This window comes from Lipotes vexillifer, unplaced genomic scaffold, assembly GCF_000442215.2.
Source record: "Lipotes vexillifer unplaced genomic scaffold, Lipotes_vexillifer_v1.1 scaffold397, whole genome shotgun sequence".
Classification (NCBI taxonomy): Eukaryota; Metazoa; Chordata; class Mammalia; order Artiodactyla; family Lipotidae; genus Lipotes; species Lipotes vexillifer.
The window spans coordinates 1,331,025-1,355,850 of NW_006772681.1; the positions used below are offsets into that span (position 1 = coordinate 1,331,025).

Consider the following 24,826-nt stretch of genomic DNA (forward strand, 5'->3'; position numbering starts at 1 on the left):
GTGTCTTATGTTTAAGTCTTTAAGCCATATTGAGTTTATTTTTGTGTATGGTAGAAGGGCAGGAGAAGATTTTATGAGCCTAATTTCTTGTAACCTCTCATATCTAGAAAAACAGTAAAATCATTAATCTGCTCCTCGTGACTAGCAGCAACCCTCTGCCGAAATGTGTGCTTGATTGCACACGTTCCCCTTCACCAAAATCATATATGTACTGACCTCCCCCTTTACCTCTTCAGAACAGTTCCTCAGAGCTATCTGAGAGGCTGTCTCCCGGGCTATAGTCCTCATTCTGCCCCAAATAAAACTTAACTCACAACTCTCACGTTGTGCATTCTTTTCAGTCGGCAGTATCTTGCATCTTCATTGTGGTGGAAACAAAGGTACATACGTTTGTCAAAATTAAAATTAGTGTTTGATTGCATATAAATTATGCCTCAATAAAGGTGATAAAAGTATTAAATTGGGTAGTATTGGGTTGGCCAAAAAGTTCGTTGGGTTTTTCTATAAGATGCTACAGAAAACCCGAACGACCTTTTTGGCCAACCCAATATATATATGTATGTGTGATAATTTGTGCATATAAATGTATAAATGACTATCTTGTTGGTGACCTTTCCTTATCAATAACCAGAAACATAAAAAAAAATTCTGTGGACATGCAAAATTAACTGTTCCTCTCAATAGTTAACACATTTAATTATATTATGGTTATTTAATGTTGGCCTCCATCACTAGCAACTGAGTTTCTTGAAGGCAGGAATCCTGTCTTGTTCATGTCCGTATAAGCCCAGCACTTAACACAGTAAGTTAACATAGCACTTTACCAATGTTTTAAGAACTGCAGAACTGTCCCAGCCAATTTATATATATAGTCTAATACCCACAAAGATCCCTGCAAATTTGGCATTATTACTCCCATTTTTCATATGAAAAAAGTGAGGGTCAGAGGACAGAAAGCTTAGAGTAACTCACCAAATATCCAGAACTAGTAAGTGAAAGAACTATGTTCCAAACCCACATTTGCCTCAACTCCAAAGCCCATTCTTCCACACTACACCATACTGCCACCTCTCCAGGTGGGCATTTCATAACTGTTTGATGAACGTCTAAATCAAAATAAAGATTAGTAGTTAGGGGCAATGGAAGCACAGAAATTTTCCTGAACTTCTAGTGTTACAGCTTCATAGTTTTTGAATGGGTTCCCTTGAGACAGAGAGCAACTTGGCAGCTCTTGCTAGAAGATCAGGAAGGATGAATCTAGTAGGAAAAAAAAATTCCCTCCCAATTAAACTTTCCTTTTGGGAGTCTGAAGAAGAAAAATAATACAGAACAAAGAGCATGGGAAAGAGAAAAAAAGAAATGCTGAATCTGCTAATATAGTTAATTAATGTGAAAGAATTAATCTAATAGTAACTTCAGCATTCAAATATGAAATGTTAGGAGATCCTACAAAGGTACAGTTTCTAAGTCTTTTGGAGCTCCTTTTTAATTAGGCTCCCAGAATCTCAGCATTCCTGTTTGAATAATCCATATTTCTGGTTATTTATTCAGCTCCCCACTGCTGCACATTTACAAGCCATATGCTACAGGAATACATCACCTCATATTTGCACTCAAACATCCAAAGACACTGGCAGTTCAGACCTTTAAGAAGTTTAGAGAAAAGTCCCTGCAGAGTATAGTTTTAAGGTTAGAAGGTCCAGGAAGCCAAATGCATCTTCTTTATATGCTACTTGCTTGAGAGAAGGTGGGCCATTTCAACAAAAGGACAAGCAATTAGAAGGGTAAAGGAGATAAACAAACAAAAGACTCAAGAGAGTAAAGCTAGCAAAAATCAGCTGAACACTAAAGGTCTCTGAATAATTCCAATGCCCCTCTCTGCACTTTAAAATAAATTTTAAAAAACAATTCCACAAAGGAAGACTCTTCAATCAATCTAAGGTCTGGTACACAATGGACAAACCAAGAGGTCTACTGTGCCCCTGGGCCTACACAAGCCTTTAAAGAGGAGAGGTTTTAGTAACATATACCTTGATAATCTTAAATACAAAAATAGTTTAAACACAAAAATTTGTAGAATTTGTCATTGGAGAATTTTTTATAACAAGAAAACATTGGAAATACCCTCAATATCAATAACAAAGTAAGACTAAGTTATATTCCCTTAGAATGCATTATTCAGTTATCGAAAACTCTCATGAAGGTTATGTCAAAACATGGGAAACAGCATGTTAAGTTCAAACAAACAAACAAACAAAAACAGTATAGAAAATTACATGTGTGGTAGGCCTAAAAAGCTGTTAAAGAGAAAACAATTATGGGAAAAAAGACTACAAGGAATATGCACCCAAAGTTGGGCTGTGTTCAAGGGACAGAGCTGTTTTTTAGCTTCTAGGAGGCAGGAATCCTGTCCTCCAATTCTGTATAAGCCAAGCACTTAACATAGTACCTTATCAGTCCTACTACTAACAGCAGTTTTGCATGTCTATATTCTAAGCTATCAAATTTATTAAAAAAAATTTTCAATGAAATAAATTAACAGAATTTTCAGTGTACTTGAATATGTTTCAAGACAGCAGACTCTGGCTCAATTTCATAAAGAATAATCCCATGATTATAGTTTCTCGCATCTCTCAACTGAAAAATCTGACCATTGATACTACAACTCCTTCTCTGGTTACCCCTTCACACCATTTCTCTATTTCCCTTCCAAGCCAGATTTCTCAAAAGAATTATCCATAACAAGCTATCTCCCATTTACTTCCAACTTTAGGATTCTGTGAATTATACTAACATGATATTTACTATAAATATTTTAAGAAATTAAAGCATAAATAATAAGATATACAAGGAAAGCACTACAAAGAAAAGTTCTAGAACTGTCTTGCACATTTTCATATCTCCTATGCTAGCCACATAGCACATGCACAATGCATTATTGAAAATAACACATAATGAAAAATATGTATAAGTGAAAAATATGAATTATATTCTGCTGTCAATAATAAAAATATGGACAAACTTATGGCATAGACAGGTCTATGTGGAATATAAAGAAAACTGGGCTAAGTTTAGAAATTAACATAGGATATGTTGAGAAGTTAACAACTAGATTTCCCAAAACCAACACACTATAAGGAGGAGCAAAAAAAACATTTCCCTTTGATGGAGTGGTCCTATTCCCAAATGACCTAACAACAGGGCACAAACAGACTGAAATATACTTTTTATTCATCCAATCTAACTTTAGAAAAGACCATACACACACTTGAAGACTTTACTGTTTTATATATCTAGGAAACTCAATGGAATAAAAGACCATAGCTACATGTTCTTGAATCCAGGCTAACAGTGAGGAGTTCGGCAAAAAAAGATGGAGAGCTAGGAGATAATAGGAGACAAGAAGCATACCTTAGCATGAGATTCATCAGTTGAAGACCCTCACCCTTCAGGAAGCGCTCACGATTGGAACTGAGCATTAGGCAGGAACAGAGTGAATCAAACAGATTCTCCATCATCTCCTGCTCCTCGGCTGTGCTCGGATTGTGTCTTTTAAACACCTGTCAAGTAAAGATATCAGAAAGCACAGAACCATAAGAGAATGTCTTTTCATCAACCAGCACTCAACAGTTTCCAAAGCCTATCTACTCCAAAAACCCTACAACTGAGGAAACAGAAGCTTACCAAACAAAATTCTCATCAGTTTCCATTATAGAGAAACTGGGCTTTCTGATGCACAGGTTAAATAAATGGCTATCAGTTCATGCAAAAAACCAGAACACTCAACTGACCACTGAGTCCATGAATAACTAACTGATAGTTCCAAGGAGGCAATTTAACAAAAACCAACAAAACCTTTTCATTGTGAAATATATTAACATGTAGAAAACTCTATGAAAGACAAGTATAACTAAATGAATAAGGTGAACACCCCTGAAACCAGCATCCAGATCAAGAAACAACTTTGCCAGCTACCCCCCAAAGCCCTCCACTTGCGCTACCCAACCACATTTCTTCCCCTTCTAAAAGAAACCACAGTCCTGAAGGGCAAATCTTGGCTCAATATAAGGAACAGTTTCCTAACCATCGGGGCTACTGAACTGCCTCATAGACTAGTTGTGGCTCTAAATCATGGGAACAGCGAAAAGCAGTTTTATCTTTGCCAGAAATATATGACATGTTAAGAGGAAAGCCTTTTAACAGTGTATGCATACCCATACAGTCTACTACAAAATGATCAATAATCTTGCGGGAACAGGACTAAGTACTTTCCCAGAATTGGGAGATTCACATTTCAAAGCTCTATTTTTTGGGGTGGAGGCCAAGCCACTCAGGCTGCTGGCACCAAGACGAAAGCTGTATGCAAACTGACATCTCAGATACTCCCAACACTCTTAAGATTTTATCCAAATGATCTATTTTCAGTCCTGGTTTTGGAATAGCACAGATGAGATATGTTAGAAAAAAAAATCTTAACAGTATTTCCAGAATGCCAGCAGAACAACATTTCAACAGGATTTACATTTCTTACAACAAGCAAATGGCAATTTCTAATTTCTTTTTCCAGCCTCCAGTGCCACATCCTTCCCTATCCTCCTCTTTGACCTCTATCCTACTGTATTGGAACTTGTACTCCTGAAGCTTACTTATCTGGATCCTAAATAAACAGACTCTAATTTAGTGGCAGACTGATGGGAAAGCAAGTGAATAATCTTGGGAGTGGGTCAACTAAAAATAATTTGGCATTCTTGGCTCAAGAATATACACTTAAGCAGGAAGCACACCTCTTTTGGATTGATAAATATCAGAAAACTGAGAAAGTCCACACCAGATCCACAGTGATATCTGGTCATAAAGAGCAAATGACTAAGAAAAGGAGGCAAACCATGTACCTCCAATGTGACCTCAAACCTGCCAACACATTCCATATGGCTTGCATCACATGGCTTATTCCTTCCAACAATTTCCAGCTCCACCTCCCATTTAAAGCAAGCCATGTATCTTCACGGCAGACAGGAAGCATAAGAATTACTCACGGATAACTGCTGAAGAAGCACATCGATTCCATCCAGCTCCCCAAGCAATTCCCTGTTTTCTAAAAGGGGAAAAATATAGAAGGAGAAAAAAAAAATGAAGCTAACTGTCAGATTTTACAGCCGTCTTACACTGATACATCAGCAAACAAAATCAATACAGCTTGACAGAGTACAAAAGCTGCACAGAGAGCGAGAGGGAGAGCGAGGGGATGCCAAAGGCAAGAGAGCTTGCTGTCATGATCTGAAACAAGCCTGGCTCCTATCCTAACAGAATATCAATACCGAGAGGGAGCCTCACCATCATTGTCCTGGAGCAATATGGCCAGCACTTCACTACAATACAGTTTGTTGGCATCAAAAGGCATCTTTGCCTGTTGGGAAATAGGAGAAATGAGAAAAACGTTAAGGGGCCTTGCTTCCTTCCCCAGGACAAATTTTTTCACAAGTACTAGGATCTGAGTTAGAGAGAAGCAGAAGTTAGAAAGGGCACGTTAAGGGTAAAAAAAAGTCTGCCTCTGCTCTCAAGAGACCAGACTCAAGCACTGCATAGTAAAACCATAAACAGCAGATGTACACAACAGCTCTCACACTCCTAAAGCCCAGGTGCAAATGTCACCTCCTCTGTGAAGCCTTCCCAGATTCCCCATTTTGAGTCTAGGGACTGTTGTCTAGCACATAATACATACTCAAATGTGAACTGGATAAATGATTGAAAGTTTTGAACATTTATGACTAAAATCCATCATGAAGCTTCATTCACAAGTTACAATCATAAAATTAGGCTGTAAATTAGCTGATAGATGATCAGAGAAGCTGAAAAGAAAGCAAGCTCTTGTTCTGATTAGTTGAATGTCTTTATAACAAACTAGTTCCTTTTGGATTTTTTTTTAAGTGCTTAAAATTTAATTTGAAATCATAAACCTAACTGCTCATGGGCCATAATCTGCCTACTATTTAAAAAGGAAACCATATTAAATATGCAGAAATGTGTTAATATTTTAACACCCAAATTATTACCCACAATTCTTTCCCTGCTGCATGCCCTGCTACTTGGAGTTGCAGAGGGGACACATCTACTGCAGAGCCTATTTTTCATGGTCATCCACATTGTTGCCCCAGTAGTGAGACTCAAGTGCCTCATCATTAACAATGCCCCTTGGATAAAGGTACACAGAGAGGAGCGCAAGCCTCATCGATGTGTTTTTATTTACTGTACCCTTGATCCTCAAAATGCAGGCACAAAGACCACGACTGTTAATCAGCAGCAGCCTTGCTACCTATCCAGGTTTTTGAACTAACATATAATTACTGTATCTGGAAAGGACAGGGGAAGTGTTTATACTGAAACTAATACCTCCATCCCCTTAGTGCCATTCACAGTTCCGTTTGGACACTGATTTTGCACTTAAGAAGGAAGAGTGGCCCCTAATGAAGCAACACCCAGCATCTTTTCAGTTCTCTCTGCATGTCTTCCCCATCAAGCCTAAGTGCACCCCATAGGGTTTCAGAAGGCTGACCGGGTATGACCCATCTTAGGTTAAAAGATCTGTAAATACAAGGGTTTATGTGCGCTGACTGCAAGTTATGCTCCCTGGACAAGCTTAAGGCCTTGTTTCAAGAAATTCAGTACAACAGCCAGGGTTTAAATGCAATCTGTGGCGTTTTTCATTTTAAGAAAAATAGTTTTATCCAAATCAAAATACAAAAGTGAAAAGCCAAGGGGTGAGCATGTCTATTAGAATGAAGGATTAGCTAATAAAATCACTTACTCAAATGATTTAAGTTCAAGTATTGCTAGTTTAAATTATTTAAGCCACACCAACTTATATGCAGCTTTTTAAGGGTCAGGATTCTTGTTGCAAACAAGATACACTCAACTGAAAGAAGCCAAAAGACATCAGGCCACTAGAGCAATAGCCTTTCTGTGGTTCCAATGCCTCTTGTCTTTTATTTGATTTTATAAACTCCTGTCTCTAAGGTAGGAGAGAGGTTTCCTCTTTTTTTCCAACAAATATTTATTGCGCACCTGCTATATGCAAGACACAAAATTGAACGTGACAGCAAACAGAGGTGAATTTGACATAAAACTGGTCCATTGTTACATCATTTAAAAAATTACACTGAATTAAAGTTAATTTTATCAAGTAATACATTTACGTTAAAAAAATAAATAAAAGGACATGAACCTGGGATGAGACATACCTAGATTTAACTCATAAGCATGTACTACCTATGTGACACTAAGTCTGCAGTTCCCAAACTGTGTGCCAATGTACCTGGGGCATCATATTGAATTCAGAGGGGATTGCAAGGATTTACAGGATTTACAAGGAAAGCACAGTGACATCTCACATCTGCTGATTAGTGAGCACGTTAACCACTAGCTTCAGGTACATTTCTTTTTTTTTTTTTTTAACATCTTTATTAGAGTATAATTGCTCTACAATGGTGTGTCAGTTTCTGCTTTATAACAAAGTGAATCAGTTATACATATACGTATGTCCCCATATCTCTTCCCTCTCGCGTCTCCCTCCCTCCCACCCTCCCTATCCCACCCCTCTAGGTGGTCACAAAGCACCGAGCTAATCTCCCTGTGCTACGTGGCTGCTTCCCACTAGCTATCTATTTTACGTTTGGTAGTGTATATATGTCCATGCCACTCTCTCACTTTGTCTCAGCTTACCCTTCCCCCTCCCCATATCCTCAAGTCCATTCTCTAGTAGGTCTGCATCTTTATTCCTGTCTTGCCCCTAGGTTCTTCTGACCATTTTCTTTTCTTTTTTAGACTCCATATATATGTGTTAGCATACGGTATTTGTTTTTCTCTTTCTGACTTACTTCACTCTGTATGACAGTCTCTAGGTCCATCCACCTCACTACAAATAACTCAGCTTCGTTCCTTTTTATGGCTGAGTAATATTCCATTGTAAATATGTGCCATGTCTTCTTTACCCATTCATCTGTTGATGGACACTTAGGTTGCTTCTATGTCCTGGTTATTGTAAATAGAGCTGCAATGAACATTTTGGTACATGTCTCTTTTTGAATTATGTACATTTCTTTTGATGACATCTTTTCTTTGTGAAGCTGGGTTTGGGTGGTTGCTGTGATAAAAGAACTATGTGAAAATCAGTGTGGAACAGGAATGAAGATGGTTGTGTTCAATCTGATTCCAAGGTTTTAGAAGTTGTGTAGTATAACTACACAAGAGGCACACACATCTCCTGGTAAGTAATTGTGGTATTTAAGAATGAAATAAAAATATATTTTATTTTAATTCATGCATATTATTTTTTAGAACGGCTACTAAAGTCTTAGGACGTAAATATGTATTAAATTTGTTTGGACCTAACTACTTTAAATGGGACTGGTAGGTCCTTTTTGGCATAGAACCCTGTAAAAACAAAATTACTGAGATACTGATGGCACCATAAATTAAGAATGGTCATCTATGACCGAAGTAACACTTCCTGGTCTCAAGTTTCTTTATCTGTAAAATGGAAACAATAAAATAACATCTTCTTTGGAGAGTTACTCTGAGAATTAAATAATATGGAAGTACCTAATACATAATAGTTGCTATAAGTTTTTCTGATGATTAGGATCCAGGTTAGAATTTCAGTTCTAACAGTTACCAGCTATGTGATCTTGGCCAAACTACTCTGCCTCTCTAACCTGATTGATATCTCTAACGTTGAGTGAAACTGGGCTAGATGGGAAAGCAGAAGACTAATCTTTCATGCCTAGCCAAAAACAGAAGTCACCATGGAAGTTTTATTTCTGTTTAAATCTCAGCCAGAGATGACAACCTCCAAGCCTGCAAAATACCAAACTGCCGAATTACAAGGACATTTAGTCAAAATCAGGAGGAAGGAGAATTTATTTAGCAGGTATAGCCTCTTGGATTTTGCAAAGCTAGTCAACGGGAGTTGGAGCTTTGGGGGCTCTCTTCTATCCAGGAGCCTGGTGATCCTAAATCTTTCAGCTGTCAGAGTAATTACAGAGTCAAGCATAGGTTTGTACTCAGCATGTACTGGCCTTGAATAAAATTAAACTTCACCTTTTTGGGAGCTGCTGCTTTTTTGGAAAGTACAAGACATTTATGCTGCCACCCACAGCCAGAAGCTGCAGATTATTTCTGCAGCTCACCTCTGGTACCTGGAACACATGGGGCAGGTTCAGACACAGCTACAGCCCTGGACAATAGTCAAAGCAGATTGTGCCCTACAAAAATCCCATCACCTGGTCATAAGAGGCTAAGGACTTAGCATCAACCAGTTGTACATGTAGTATAACATAGCCAATTCTCAATTCATTAGCTCAAGCACCAAACATTGCAACAGTTTTTGAAGCAATGATTTAATTGGGAAACAAAAAGGAATCTCAATTTTGTTTCCTTGAAAAAGAAAGAAGTTTTGGTGTTATTTTCAATAGTACACAATATCCTAATAAGTTTGTATTTCCCATTAAAAAGTGAACTGTGGTGCAGTGTCTCTCATACTACTGTTATCTGCTTACCTGTTAAACCATTTAATGAAATCCTCCGCAATGGGTTTTATCCTTATTAGCAGCACAAATGAGTGAGGTTTCATTTAGTGAATGAAGAAATCCATGAGTATCTCTGTATACTGCTAGGCTACCAGTACATAAAGGAGACTCACCAATGTGCCACTCACTTAGTTACTCAAGGACTACTGAATAAACAGGGGACGATCAGTTAAATAGCAGGGTTTTATCAAGCAATGTAAACATAAGTACTCTAGGATGAGGGTTCTCAGACTTCAGTATGCATCAGAATCACCTGGAAGGCTTGTTAAAACACAGATTGCTGGCTCCACCCCAAGCTGGGCAGATTTAATGAGTCTGGGGTGGGTTCAAGAATTTGCATTTCCAACAAGTTGCCAGGTAATTTTGATGCTCCCCATTGGGACCCACACCCTGAGAACAATCCGGAGGAGATACACATATGATGGAGTCCCAGTCCTTGCTCTTAAGGAGTTTAAGGACATTGGGAGAAAGACAAGGAGCACACATAAAAAGAGGAAAGTCTGCCAGGTGATGAAGAAAAGATGCTCCATGAGGGTAAGGGTCACACAGTTACAGGCATATGTTACAACCCAGATCTGCTAACTCCCAGAAGAGAACCAGCAGAAAAAAAATAAAATGATTGATATTCAGAAAAGAAAGAGGGCAATATGGGCTGGGGGCAAAGTAGTGCTATGGAAAGGGTGCATGAAGAAAGTCTGGAGGCTTGGGTTTTAATTCTAGCTCTATCTCTAACTAGCTGCATGAATTTGGGAAAGGCACTTAATCTCTACAGGTCTTGATTTTTAATTTTTTATCTGCAACAGAACTTATAAAATTCCTTTCAGTTCAAAAAATGATGGAGGCAATGTGGAAGAGTAGGGATTTAAGTTGGTTAATGAAGGTGGTGTATAATTTAGAATTACATAGGCAGGAGTCATTCCTGGGGGAGGGGGGAACATGAACAAAGACAGACTCCACTGTTGACCCTTGTTGACCTTTGCAAAGAGGGTAGGTACAAGAGATGTCTGAACAGTAATAAGGCCAGTGTTTCAAAACTGAGAAATGAAAAAGGAAAGAAAAGAAAGATCAGGCCGCGTTAAAGGGCCTTGAAAAGTAGGCAGAGATGGTGGGATCTGATGCAGAGGGCAGTAGCATCACTCTAGGAAGGTTCTTGAATAGTGAATGGCATAATGAAAATGGAGTCTTAAATTAGTTTGGGAGCAGTGCGGAACAAAAATGCTCACATTTCTAGAGACCAGTGGATCTTAGTGAGGGCTGTACATTTATAATCACAAGTGGAACTTTTCTAAAATACACCGAAGACAGAGGCTTGAGACAGTAAGTCTGGGAATCTGTATTTTTAAAAGTTCTACTGGTGAAAGTAAGGATCTGGGTCCAGCCCTCATTCTGATTCACCATGATATTTATGAGGGTGAAGATTAAAATAAGCACTTCCCTAGACTATGAGAAATAAGAGCAAGGCATTGGTTTTAAAGACATGCCTTCTTACTGCCCTCGCCCTTAAGCAGAACCTTCTTTCATTAATGTTCTGGGCAGCACAGGATTTTTCTAAGGGTACTTGCTTACTAGTAAAATAACCAAATAGCATTTTAATGTTTAGATACCCCCAAACCTTGAAAAACTGTTTCAGAGACAGCAACACGGCTATTTATGCCTTGAGGATTGCATAAACACTATGCCTAAAAGGCAAGAGTCAAAAGCTTGCAAGACTACCAAATGGACCTCTTTATTACTCTCATAAGGGTAATGGTATCCAAGCCAAACACCCAAAGGTCTCGATTTCCCTTCCTGTTACTAAAAAAAAAGACTGGCAAGTTTAAACACCTTTCAAAAGGCAGAAGAGGGGCTTCCCTGATGGCGCAGTGGTTGAGAATCTGCCTGCCAATGCAGGGGATACAGGTTCGAGCCCTGGTCTGGGAGGATCCCACATGCCACGGAGCAACTGGGCCCGTGAGCCACAACTACTGAGCCTGCGCGTCTGGAGCCTGTGCTCCGCAACAAGAGAGGCCGCGACAGTGAGAGGCCCGCGCACCGCGATGAAGAGTGGCCCCCACTTGCCACAACTAGAGAAAGCCCTCGCACAGAAACGAAGACCCAACACAGCCAAAAAATAAATAAATAAATAAAAAAAAAAAAAAAAAAAAAAAAGACAGGGCAAGTGTCTATAGAAAAAAAAATAAATAAAAAAAAAGGCAGAAGAGGCCTTACATTCTGGTTTAATGAAGAATCCTTGATTCAGATCAAGTCTCAAGTAACTGGGAAAAATTGGTCCTGATTTCAAAAAGACAAAAACTATTGGATTATTTTGTATATTTTTAAGGTTAAGGCCCCAACCTATGGCCAACCCCATCAACAATTCAGGTCTCTGCCATCTGTCCTACCCCCTTAACTATGTGTTTTACTTTCCTCTCCCCTACTCCTCACCCCCAAAATGTCTCAAGGCTTTGGAGAACAAAGATTTGTTGAATAATGAGGAAAGAAGAAACCGAGGGAGATGTGAAGGTAATTACATGGGGAAACCAAAGGACATCAAAACACATGAGAGGAGGTTGGAAGGAAGCTGCAACCTAACTTGAGAAAAGGAAGCTGCAAAAATGACAATGAATGAATTAACCAGACCTGATTTTCCCTGAAAGGAAAGGCGAGGGTGAGGGTGTGTGTGTGGGTAGGAAGTTGCAGTCTACTGAACTGTGCCTTAAGTTTATACTCTGCCAGCAAATGTGCCCATACCCACTGATGATAATATACAGCAGGCTAGCTGAATATCCTCAAGTCATGTTATATAAGTCTACGTTACAGATTGAATGGGAACAAAGGATTAAATAAGAAGGATTGGGGAAGACCTAGATTGTCAGGGAGGGAGGGAACCATGGGGGCACATGATATCTTGGGCAGAATCTTCTTCCTTAGCCCTACCAAGACAGTGGGGGACAAATCGGACCTGATGCACCTCAGACTTTCTGCATCTCTATGACACTCTGAAGCACAGCAAGGCCAGGACTACTTAAAGAATCATACCAGCTACAAACACGTCTTCCTCTTTCTCACTGAAAAGTTGGGAACCCTTGCTTGCCGAGATTATTTCAGTAGCACACAGGCAGTTCCAAACTGCCTTCTATCATACCTTTGGTTAACACTATCCTGAGAGAAGCTCTTACCTCTCCCTTTCCTCATTTACTCTCTGTGACAGCACTAAATGTTAAAAAGATGGTCAAAAGGACTATGCTAGGAAGGAAAGAGAATGAATAATCCAACAGAAATATAAACAAAGGATATAAATAGGAAGCTAAAAGAGATGAATACAAATGGCTAATAAAAAACTGAAAGCCAATACACTGTCCTCGATTTTAAAATTCCAAATTAAAATGAAATACCCATTTTCACTTATCAGATTAACAAAATTTTAAGTTTGGTAATACCCAATGTAGGTAAGGGAAACAGACCCTCTCAACTATTAGATTTTGCAATATCTACCAAAAATTTTAGTGTGCATACCCTTTGACCTATCAATTCTATTTCTAGGAACTTATCCTACAAATAAACTAACACTAGCGTTCAAGGAAAACAAAAATGTGCATGTGTACATGGGGATATTCACTGCAACATTGTTTTAACAGTGAACAACTATTATAAACAGGAGAATGGTTAAACTGACTTTGGTACAACGGTAAAATGGAATACTAGGCAGCCATTAGTTCAGCGAAAAGATCAACTTGCAAAAGAAAATAATATATCATTCTATTTGTGAAACACACAAAAACACACTCACATACTCCTATTTACACAGAAAATTTCTGGAAGGATAGATAAAATATTGTTAACAGAGGCTGTCTCTGAGAAGTGGAACTAGAAGGAATCAGCAGAGGAGAACTTTTCAGTATAAACCTTCTGTACCACATGAATTTGTGTTGACAACATGTTTATATTATTTTCAGGGGCATTAAAGTGTACTTTTAAAACAAACAGAAGAAGAGAAGCAAAGAAAGAGGCAAGAGCTGCCAAAAGGTTCGCAAACTAGATCACATAGCCTAGGAATAACAATCTGTGCCAATGACCCAGCATGAGCTGTGCCCAGAGCAAAGAGAGGTTTGAGCTACAGTCCCACAAAGCCAAACTTACCTTCAGCCTCTTCAGCAGCCACTGCAGAAGACCCTGCTGGGCAGCCTCTGTGCACATCTCAGGCCGGAACTCAGCCATGTTCTCCACAATAGCTGAAGGGAGACAGACACCAATAATTTGGGAGGGCAACTTTGTTTCCATCTTCAACAAGCTTGCTTCCCATGACAGACATTTTATTCCTCTTTCCACTTCCCTATATTCCTCCCAGGCAGATGCTATGTTGTCATTTTCAGATTAACCAGGGAGATGCTATGGTTTTTTGTTTTTCTTCAAGTTATGTTACAAGTAAAACTCATAACTGAATGTGATGGAATTCAATAAAGGAATAGTGAAAGATTTTCTGTGTTAACAGGGAAAAACACTACAGCAGGACACACAAAGGTGTGAATATCTGCCTAAGAAGGCCCTCTTAATCTCACTGTACTAGAGTACCTGAGACCTGTGACTAAAGAAACAGTGGGCTAGGCAGAAGCCTTAAGGAAAAATCAGGGGATGAATTCAGAGCCTCTTCCTCTCCTGATTCATCCATTTTCAGATCTCTTTCTCTGGATACTGCAAGGGAAGCAAGCATGATCTTAACTGAACAAAATAATGTGCATAGAGGGGAAAGACCATGCTGGCAGAGGTAACCGTCAGGTAGTCAGAAGCAAATATAATTGGTCCTGCTATCTCCTACAACAACCAAATTGCTGTTTAAGGGAAAAATTTTAAGTGAGGAGGCCAAAAAAAAGTGATTGTATGATTATGATGCTAAAAAAAGGACGTTAAAAAAAAAACCCCAAACCTGTAGTCCCATTCTATTGCATCCAGTGCTTTCCTTCCTTCAGGACTCCATCCACTCCCCATCCCAGGATGTTATTATCTATCATAAAGCAGATCGGAGTTCTGTGCTCTTTAAGCACAACGCCCAGCGGGTCTGAGTCTTGAAGAGAAAGGGCTGAAGAAAGCACTACACCTCCTATCTGCTTCCTCAATCACGCCAGCCTCAGCAATGGCAAGTTAAAGAATGACCAGGCGGCCCCTCAGGGAGTGGAGACAAAGCTGTGGGAGCAGAGTAGCAACGAGACCCCTGAGAGATGAAGATCATTTTAATAGCTTAATTACTTTCTCTCATTTTCTAAGAAATCAGCTCATTCATTTTAATCTCCAATGCCTTTATCTTATTCTGCTTACAGTTTAGGTGGCTTTCTATTGTCCACTAGGATAAAATCCAAACATCCTGCCAGGGTTTAGAAGGTCTTCCATAATCTAGAAAAACTTACTCCTCTGGTCCCATCTCCCACCACACCTACCTCACACTGCCACAGTACATTTCTAGTCTTCCCCGAAAGCCCTTGCCCATTCATGGCTTTACAAATGATACTGCCCTGCCCGTCTCACATTTCTCCTTAAAAATGCCCCTGTCGGGACTTCCCTGGTGGCGCAGTGGTTAAGAATCCGCCTGCCAGTGCAAGGGACACGGGTTCGATCCTTAGTCTGGGAAGATCCCACATGTTGCAGAGCAACTAAGCCCGTGTGCCACAACTACTGAGCCTGTGCGCCTAGAGCCTGTGCTCCACAAGAGAAGCCACCGCAATGAGAAGCCTGCGCATCGCAACAAAGAGTATCCCCCGCTCGCCTCAACTAGAGAAAGCCCCCACGCAGCAATGAAGATCCAACGCAGCCAAAAATAAATAAATAAATGAATAATAATAAAAAAATGCACCTGCCTTCATATTCAGCCCTAATCAGCTACCTGCTCCTACCCAGCAATTTGGAGACCCTTCCTCTTCACTTCCATAGTGCTCCCCACTATTATACCATTTGTCACCCTGTATTACCTTTCCTTTCTGTTCAAGACTTTCCCATCAGTCTGCCTCTTAAGAAGAACTGTGCCTAATTCATCTTTAATTTACCCAGTGCCTAGAACAGTGCCTGACACACATCGGATGCTTAATAAGGGATAGAGGGATGAATCTCCTGAGCTGTTGGTAAGGGACCAAGTTGAAAGTAGACAGATCTTCATAGACTGCCAGGCTGGTGCTTTTTCCATTACATCAGGCTCTTTTTATTAACTGTCAGTTAAGACTTCTGATACTCCTTCTACTCAGCAAAATTCAGCATTAGGCTAACAGATGGCAATGCCAAATTCTGGCTCTAGACTAGAGCCAACCCCCAAATCACAGACTGTTGTGTTCTCTCTTCTCTTACTCCCTAGGTGCCATGTCTTCCTCCTTCTTTATGATAATCTTCACAGTAGAGAGTATAAAACTATAAGAGAAATCTGTGCTAGACACAAAGGAGCTGGGAGAAAATCTAATCTCATCAAAATTTCTACTTCTGCTGGGCCTTGTTCATTTCTCAAGCTCTGCTTACAGATATGTCACCTTTGGTTTTATAAAACAGTGACCAGTGATAAAGAGGACTACCCAAAAGCACGATTTTAAATAGGCTATTGGTTCAGCAACTTTGCAGGGGGAAAGACTGGAGAGACTCAAGGAGAAGGAGGAGGAGGGGAAATATTGCAGAGGAATCCACTTAAATGAACATATGATAAAGGGGCAGCCAAGTTAACAGCGATATTTCAACTCACAGTTTACACGGCAAAGTACACATAAGAAGTGAAAGAAATACTAACTCTTTTTCAAATAAAATGTCCTATAAAGGTACAAGCATACCTTGGAGGTATTGTGGGTTTGATTCCAGACCACTGCAATAAAGCGAATATCACAATAAAGCAAATCACATGAACATTTTGGTTTCCTATTGTATATAAAAGTTATGTTTACACTATACTGTATGTAGTCTATTAGGTATGCAATAGCATTATGTCTAAAAAATGCACATACCTTAATTTAAAAATATTGTATTAGTATATAATGCTAACTATCATCTGACAATGCAGGGTTGCCATAAACTTTCAATTTGTAATATCTGCAAAGCACGATAAAGTGCAATAAAATGAGGTATGCCTGTATACAGTTGTTCAAAAGTTTGTAGTTCCACTGAAGGGAAATGTGAAGAAGAACCAACAGAAGGGGATTCAAAAATTGTAAAATATACACTTTCCAAAGCAAAAAAAAAAAAAAAAACAGAATTCATCCTGCATAGACTTCATCCTAACTTTTGGAGGCAAAGGCAAAGGCCTGCTCAAAGAAGCCAGCAGTTTTTGTCCAGGAATGAATTTCTGCTTTTATTACCACAAGCCAAACCAAAGCAGCAGTTATATGAAATCTACACAAGGGTCTTCATTTGGGAGCAGAAAAAAGGAAAACCCTCCTGCTGTTGACTCTATAATGAAGGAGGAAGGAAATGAGTACCAAACCCCAAAACAAACACAAAGAAACTCAGAAGATGCTGGCACCCTTCCCCTTACCGAGAGTGTTGTGGACGCCATCTGCCTCTTCTTTCACAGACTCATCCAGACGCTCCAGATTCTGCACAAGCAGTGCCACCACTTGCCCGTCCACCTTCAGCAACAGGGGAGCAAAAGGAGAATGGGATACATGTCACAAACAGTCTCCAAAATGTTGTCATTCCCATACTCCTCTACTGAATGAACAAAGTAAACAACCTGCCACTTATGGTTTACAGTATGCTCTCCCATCCCAATACCTCTTTTGAGGCTTGAAGTGACCCTGAGGCAAAGAAGGGGCAGGCATCACTATCCCTAACTTTAGATTGAAGCTTAAGGGGACAAGGTAAAATTCAAGGTTACATATTTAACTGAGTGACATACTAGCTCTTGAACCTAGGCCTCTGAAATCAAGTCCTGTGCTCTTTCTACTTCTATGCGGTATTTAAACACCTTACAGAAATGCCATCTTAAGTCAAGTCACAAGTTCGTTCAAGTCAAAAGCACATTTCTAGACCACAGCACCAAGAGATATTCAGTTGGGAAGTTTACTTGCCATATTTACACTAACATCAAAATTTAGGGTTAAACTCAAAACATTCCTAAGTTCTACATCAAGCTTTCATGAAACTATTACTTTCAAAGAACTTCTGACTCCTTCTCGAAAAGAATATTAATAGAATAAAATACCTTATGTTTGTATTACACATAATGCATAAGAAAGCAATTACATTTCTCTTATTTAATTTGATTCACATAACACTTATAGGAAAATTTTAGTAGCCACATCATATAGATGATATTCAAGAGATTAATGACTTAGCCAAGACCACACAGCTACTAAGCAGTGGCAGCAGAAGCAAAAACCAAGCTTCCTTCTTAGGTGAAATAATGCTTACACTGCTTCACACTACCTTCTGGCACAATGTGTGCCCTTACAGAGACTGCCTTGGGGAACCCTGAGGCACACCAAGGAAGATAACTAAGGAAACACCTAATAATCAAGAAGTGATTATCTATCTGGTAATACATTTCTAAGTCATAGCCAATAAGTAAACCTATACTGGAAGATAAGATCTGCTGCATACCCATGGTATATCCTCTCTCTCACCACCTCAGTTTCTTCACTTAGGAAATGGGAAAAAATTGTAAAGATTAAATGAAATTATATGGCATACTTTACCCTGGGTCTGGTTCAAAAATTAAGTAGAGAGTTTGAATCTAGCCCTTTACTTCTTCTGATACCTGATTATGCACTGTCATATCTCCCAGGGGCTAAGAAAAACTCAAATTCTTTGAAGGCAGGCACTGCACCCTCATTTATCTTGGTACACTCCTCAAAGTCAAGTGCAATACTATACATTCAGTAATTTTGCTAAATTTAAATAAACTGACAAAGCACTCTACTTTGTGTACTGTAGTCATTTTTTTTTTTTTTTTTTTTTTCGGTTTTGTTCAAATGTCCTTTGGCCATTTCCCTGTTGGATCAGCTCTTATTGATTAGTTAAGGGCCCTGTGTATTTTAAGGAAATTAGCCCTCCTATGAGATGAATCCCAAATTCATTTTACCTGTTTTTTGACTTAGTTTATAGCAGTTAGTTTTAGTGCAAAATTTAAAAATTTTCTGTGTTTCTATTTATCTTTTTTTTTTGCGGTATGCGGGCCTGTCACTGCTGTGGCCTCTCCCATTGCGGAGCACAGGCTCCGGACGCGCAGGCTCAGCTGCTCCGCGGCACGTGGGATCTTCCCGGACCGGGGCACGAACCCGTGTCCCCTGCATTGGTAGGCGGACTCTCAACCACTGCGCCACCAGGGAAGCCCTGTAGTCATATTTTTATATACATTGTTCCATTTACTCTCATGTAATCCTCACAACTTTTACAGGTGAGAAAAACAAAGGTCCAGAGAGGTTAATTAGCCTGGTCAAAGTCACAAAGCTTGTGGCAGAAGTGACCAACTCCGAGACTATTTTTTCCCATCATATCCTATCACTTCAATGAGGGGGAAAGAAAGGAGAGAGAAGGAAATGATCTCATTCAACTGATGCCTCCTGAACACTTGTGTATAAGGCACTCTATGGCCAATTCAAACTGAGCCTGAGGATGGAACAATGGCAAGAGGGACAGATCTTCAAAGAAGGCCTCTTTACTCTTTCTGGGTGAGACTTCAGGGAAGCATCTGGATGGGGGAAAAGCTGCAGTTGTTGACTAATTTGGGATACCTGAATCATGAATGAAGCAGATTTTTCTAGGCTCTCCTTTATGCCCTGGTGTGAGAAGCAATGAAAGACACTAGTTGCAGATTGGAGGGGATACTGATGCCAGAATTAGGAACTCCTGTAAATACGAGAAAGAGCTGTTTCCCTCTCTTGTATCAAGGAGATATACAGTCTTGCTCTCAAATCTCACAGCCAGCAAAAGCTTCACCAAAGAAATCCACTGCAATATTTTCCTTAATTAATTGGATAATTTGGGTATGTGAGAGAAAACAGAAAAACATCTGGGGGAAAAACATGAACCATATCACAGTTTGTTTTTCCCTAAATCACCCTGACTGACTTATAATCTCCCTGAATCCTAAAGCAGCAGACACTGCAACTCCGTTGGGTATCACACTGCTTGTCGGTTCTGCAAACTGCCTCACCGGTTTCAACTGCTTATTGATGCTTTATGTGCATTATCCCCCCGTCCCCTTTCCTTGATTCTTAGTTATGTTACCCATGGTCTGCTGTCTGGAGAGTGGTGGGGACAGTGGCAGTAAGCAACACATTCAAATCCCAGAACTGAATGGTTATCGGTAATGGGTGTCTGGCTGGAGGAAATCTTTTTTTCTTGCTACAAAAATCTAACAGACAGCCTTTTTAAGCTTGCAAAGTGTGAAACTTTATGTTTAGCTGGGTTAAGTGCAATTTTATCTGAATGCAGGAGGGTCAAAACAGTCAAAATACATTTAGCTGAGAAAACCCTCAGGAAAACATTTATATTATGCATAGCTCCAGATATCATCTACTAAGAAGCACAAATTAGCATTCTGTCCCTCTAAACTCTTGGGTCTACCACCTTCCTGCCTGTTTTGGACCAGTGACTAACTCTGAAACTAAAACCAAATCCTGCTTAGGGATTAAAGCATCAGCTAGAGTAACCCTGGCCTTGGAAATCATGACTGTCTTAAGTCTGATGTTTTCTGATAAGTCATTGGCTTTTTCCACTTGTTACCAGGTCTCCCAAACAATACTCCACCAGGTCCTACTGAGACAGGGTTCAAGGGCATGATCAGTCATATTTTTCCACTGGACCAGAGAGGGTAGATACAAGAGAAGATGAGGAAATAAAAAAGGGATAGAAGAGGGGAGATGAGAGGGTTTGAAGGATTCCTTTTCTATCTTGCACAATCTGCCAACAAGGTTTCTCAAGAGTTTGACTGGAGTTTTTCTACCTACTATGAGTTCTGGAAATTTCATATTTAAAAAACAATAGTAAACCCTCCCCCTGCCCTACACACACACCCACTGAATCTTGACCAAGCAATAAGTTTTGAAAATACACATAGTAATATGGTCATAATGTAAAACTTAGGCCTGCTGCAACCTAATATATTCCAGCTTCCACTCTTGCCCCTCCAATCCATTATCGACACAGCTCCCAAGAGTGGTCTTTCTAAAATGTTAGGTCAGACAGACTATGTTACTACTCCCCTGAACAATGGCAATCCCACCTGAACTTACTACAAGGCCTACAAAGCCCAGTGTGGTCTGGCCCTGACGGTGCTCTCTCCCTTCACCCCAGCTGTGCTCCAACAATACCGGCCTTGTTTTTTGTTCCTTGAGTACGTCAAACTCATTCCTTGCCCTTGGTCATTCTGAATGGCTGGCTTCTTCTCATCACCCAGAACTCAGGCCTTTCCTGACTATCTAATTTGATGTGACTCTCCAGCTGCTCTACAGGACATCATTCTATGTTAATTTTCTATGTAACAAGGAGTCATTACCTGTTTTCTCGTTTACTTATTTACTGTTTCTCCCGACACTAGAATACGAGCTCCACAAAAACAGACTTTGTCAGTCTTGCTCACTGCTACATAAGCAATTCTTAGAATCCAGAACACACTAAGCATTCAATAAACAATTAGTGAAATGAATAACCAAATGAATTCTGCTTGAGAACAAATACAGATGAAGGTGAGGACGTGAATAGAAACGGGAAGGGATAAAAGTGGTAGCATCCAGAAACTTACATAAGTACCCTTAGAACAACCAAAAACCTGCCAACTTCAGCCTCACCTGAGCAGCACAAATGCATTGCCACCAGCTCAAGCTTCAAAATTTAAGTAGGGTTAATTGAGGGCAAGAATGGGTATAGGGCAATCTCCTGGCTCTCCACATCAAAGCCACATTGTGAAACTATAGTAAGTGGTGGCTCCCAGCCACATTTCCACCTCCTCTAGCTGTGACCCCTCCAAGCACCCTCACATTGAAGCCTCCCTACAGGGGCCATGGCCAATACCTACAGCTCTGCCACCCCTCCTGGTTCTTCCCCATCAGAAGGGATGGCTCTCTCCTCATTTCCAAAGAAGCTTGCATCTCTCACAGTCATTCTTAATGCTCTGCCTTGTATTATCATCATTACTTATTTCATCCTCTTTTTTTTTTAAACTAAACATCTATCCCCCCATGTCTCATTTAGGTCCACACCCTTCAGATGTTTTTGGGTATTTGTTCAAAATGTTTTTTGAACATTTGCTGAAATGAAAAAAAATGTTTGTTGAAGTCAACAAACATTTCACTGTGTGGCATGTGATATGTATCATTTTAACTTGACATTTACTAAGTACTTAATATGTCCCAGACATTTATACCTTTATTAAGACAATGGCTAACATTTATTGGGTGTTTACTCTGTGCCAGACACTGTTCTAAAGATCTACTAAGTATCTCATTTATTCCTCACTTTAGCTCTACACAATAGGCACTACTGTTAGCCCCATTTTACAGAAGAATGAACTGAGTACAGAGAGGATAGGTAACTTTCTCAAGGTCACACAGATGGTAAGTGACAAAGCCACCACATTGGCCACTCCCCTGATCGGGATCACATCTCAGGGAATACAAACTTAAAAACAGTGCCAGGATATACACAGTGGTAGGGGAACACAAATTCTGCTGAAGTGATGAGTCTGAAAAAATCTCAGGAGAGATAAGGTTTAAGTGAGGCTTTAAAGAATGAGTAGTATTCCAGATAGCCCAGGAGAAGCAAGCCTTGCCAAGCTGAAGGCAGATGTGAGCAAAGACATGGGATTGCAAAGCGCATGGCAAATTTTGGGACTAGTAAGTAGGGAAATGACTCTAATCTAATCATGACTCTCAAGGAGTCCAATGTCTTCTTAAGAGAGGCATGCCAGAGAACTGCCATCAAAGCAAATACCCTGTGTTCCCGCTCTTCAGAAAAGAGTCTATTTTCCAGGCTACCAAATCAACTTGTTACAAGGCACAAATATTTGCCTTTTGCATAAGTAATAGCAGTGGATATAAACCAAACTTTAAACCCCAAAGATCCCTGAGAATACCAGGACAGCACTCTCTCCCCACAAATGTGCTATTCTATTGCTTAGGACTTCCAAATGAGAAAATGACCAAGGCAATAACTGCAAACTGAACATCACAATAAATTCTACTACATGTTCTCTAGCCTCTGCTCATTCAATTCCAGGCCTCCAATATTGGCCCCAAATTAAAACTACGAAGACAACTCAACCCTTGTAATATGAGAATACTTATCAAACTTCTTCCTGAATGCAGCACAAGGGTAGAAAAAAAACAGATGAAGACCACCTACCAGTTCTGCTCTCTGATATTTACTGATGGCTCCTGACTGGCTGCAGATAAGCAAATAATATATGGGAGTCTAGAAATGTTCGATTGTTTGTGATTCACACCAGCCCCACCAGTATAAAGCTATAAGAGTCAAAATCTTAAAATAATAAGAAAGAAACTAAACAAAACAAACAGAAGACCCTGTATAGCAGCTACCTAATGGCTCCCCAGACTGAGGATGAACTGTCTCTTCCCAAACAAACAATAAAATCTGCAAGATCCAGCTTTCATTGGTGAGCTTGGCAACACAGAAAACACAAAGGGGGCTTTTGTGTGAATTGCTGTTTCTGGGTACGTTTTACAGGCAGCAGACCAGCTAGCTGTTCCTCTCTTGTTTCCTCTATTCACACACGCAAAGGATGATAATTAAAATCAGCCCAGAGTCCAGGCAGGAAGGCTCACTCAGGGCCACTGTAATTAACCTCTGAAAGGTAAGACTACACAAATGACACTGTGGGGACATGGAGAAGGAGCAAGTGCCACAGCCTTCCTTCAGATGCTCCTCCAAACAAAAGGACACCCCGACATCACCCTTTTCTGTCTGCACAGTGGTTCAAAGGAAAAATAAAGGTCCTGAATTCTACAAAAGTGGCAGTTTGCTCTAGGAAGGAGCTTGAAAGAAAAATGGCCATAGAAATTTTCATCATACTCAGTCACAAATGGCCCTGGTGGACTCCAGCCTTGCTCTCTGTAAGAGGCAGTCCTTCATATCCAGTGGGTTCACAGCCCCTTCATTCACACCAAATGGTAGCTGTGAGCAAGGCACATGGGAAATTTCTCGGGTCAAGAACCTCAAGACAGAAAGGGTGAGGAGGAGGTGGGGAGTGTAGCAGTGGGGTCTCAGAATCATTTGGGGCCCTCGTCCCAGCCATTCTGATTCAGCAGGTCTTGGATGGGGCCAGAAAGCAGCCTAACAAGCACCCCAGGTGCTTCTAATACAAGTGGCTACATGGACCTTTGATAAACTCTGCAAACTGCATCAAAACCAGTACTTATTAACATTCTTAACCAGAGAGAAAAGATCAGACAGCAGAAGACAACAGAAAGGATGGAAAATCAACAGAAACTTGAGGAGGGAGATAGCTCGGTGGGTGGACAGAGCTCCACAGGCAGTATCAGGGTAAGAGGCTGGAGTAGAGTCACTCCTGCCACTGGCCAGCTGTGGGGCCCTGCGGCCCTCTCCCATGCCTGGTAAGAGGGAAACTGGTGCTGTGGGACAGGACTGCAGTGGGGATCCCAACATGCAGAAGCTCGTCTTTGCTGTTACAGGGACTGGCTGAGAGTGATGCAGTGGAAGGCTTCACTTCTGCACCTGGGCTTCCTCAAGGGTAGAGTGAGTTGATGAGATTATATCACTTCACTTCACATATAAATTCTTTGGATTGGCTGCTTCCTGGAATAATACCTGAAGAAGATTCTGAGGCCTTGCCTAGGCTCCACAAAAAGGAACACAGAAATCAGCTGACCCTGTCTTCTGCAGTCAGTGGCTGCTACTTGGACCTGGATGAGCTAGAAGGTTTGTTCTTGTTTTTAAACATTCTCCGATTCCCTATCTGTACAACAAATAATAATGATACCTGTCTTTACTAGCACTTGGGATTATAAAGCCCAGAGAAGAAAAGAAACTGTTTCCTGCAAAAACTCTTTGTAAAAAGGTCAGAAGCTACACAGTGAGGGCAGGCGTGCAGGAATGTGGAGTCAAAGAGAACACAGGTTCAAATCCCAGCCGTGTGACCACGGGCAGGTTGTTTTGCCTCTCTAAACCTCAGTTTCATGGCTATAAATGGGAATTATAGCAGTAATACCCTTCTGAGAGGTTACAGTTAGGATTAAATAAAGTGTAAAAAACAAGAAAACGCCTGCCTACAGCACATATTTAATAAATACTAGGACTCTACAACCCCTGCCCTAATACAGTTC

General features: G+C 40.3%; 1 protein-coding gene across 1 annotated transcript in view; it reads right to left on the minus strand.

Moving 5' to 3' along the window:
- Positions 1-24,826, minus strand: part of CTNNBL1 (catenin beta like 1) — a 172,190-nt gene that overhangs the window by 91,257 nt on the left and 56,107 nt on the right. The window contains exons 6-10 of the mRNA XM_007447720.1: positions 17,059-17,152; positions 13,704-13,795; positions 5,335-5,407; positions 5,037-5,095; positions 3,412-3,560 (exon numbers count right to left, since the gene is read on the minus strand). Of these exons, the coding sequence (XP_007447782.1) occupies positions 3,412-3,560; positions 5,037-5,095; positions 5,335-5,407; positions 13,704-13,795; positions 17,059-17,152 (467 nt within the window). The remainder of the gene's footprint in view (positions 1-3,411; positions 3,561-5,036; positions 5,096-5,334; positions 5,408-13,703; positions 13,796-17,058; positions 17,153-24,826) is intronic.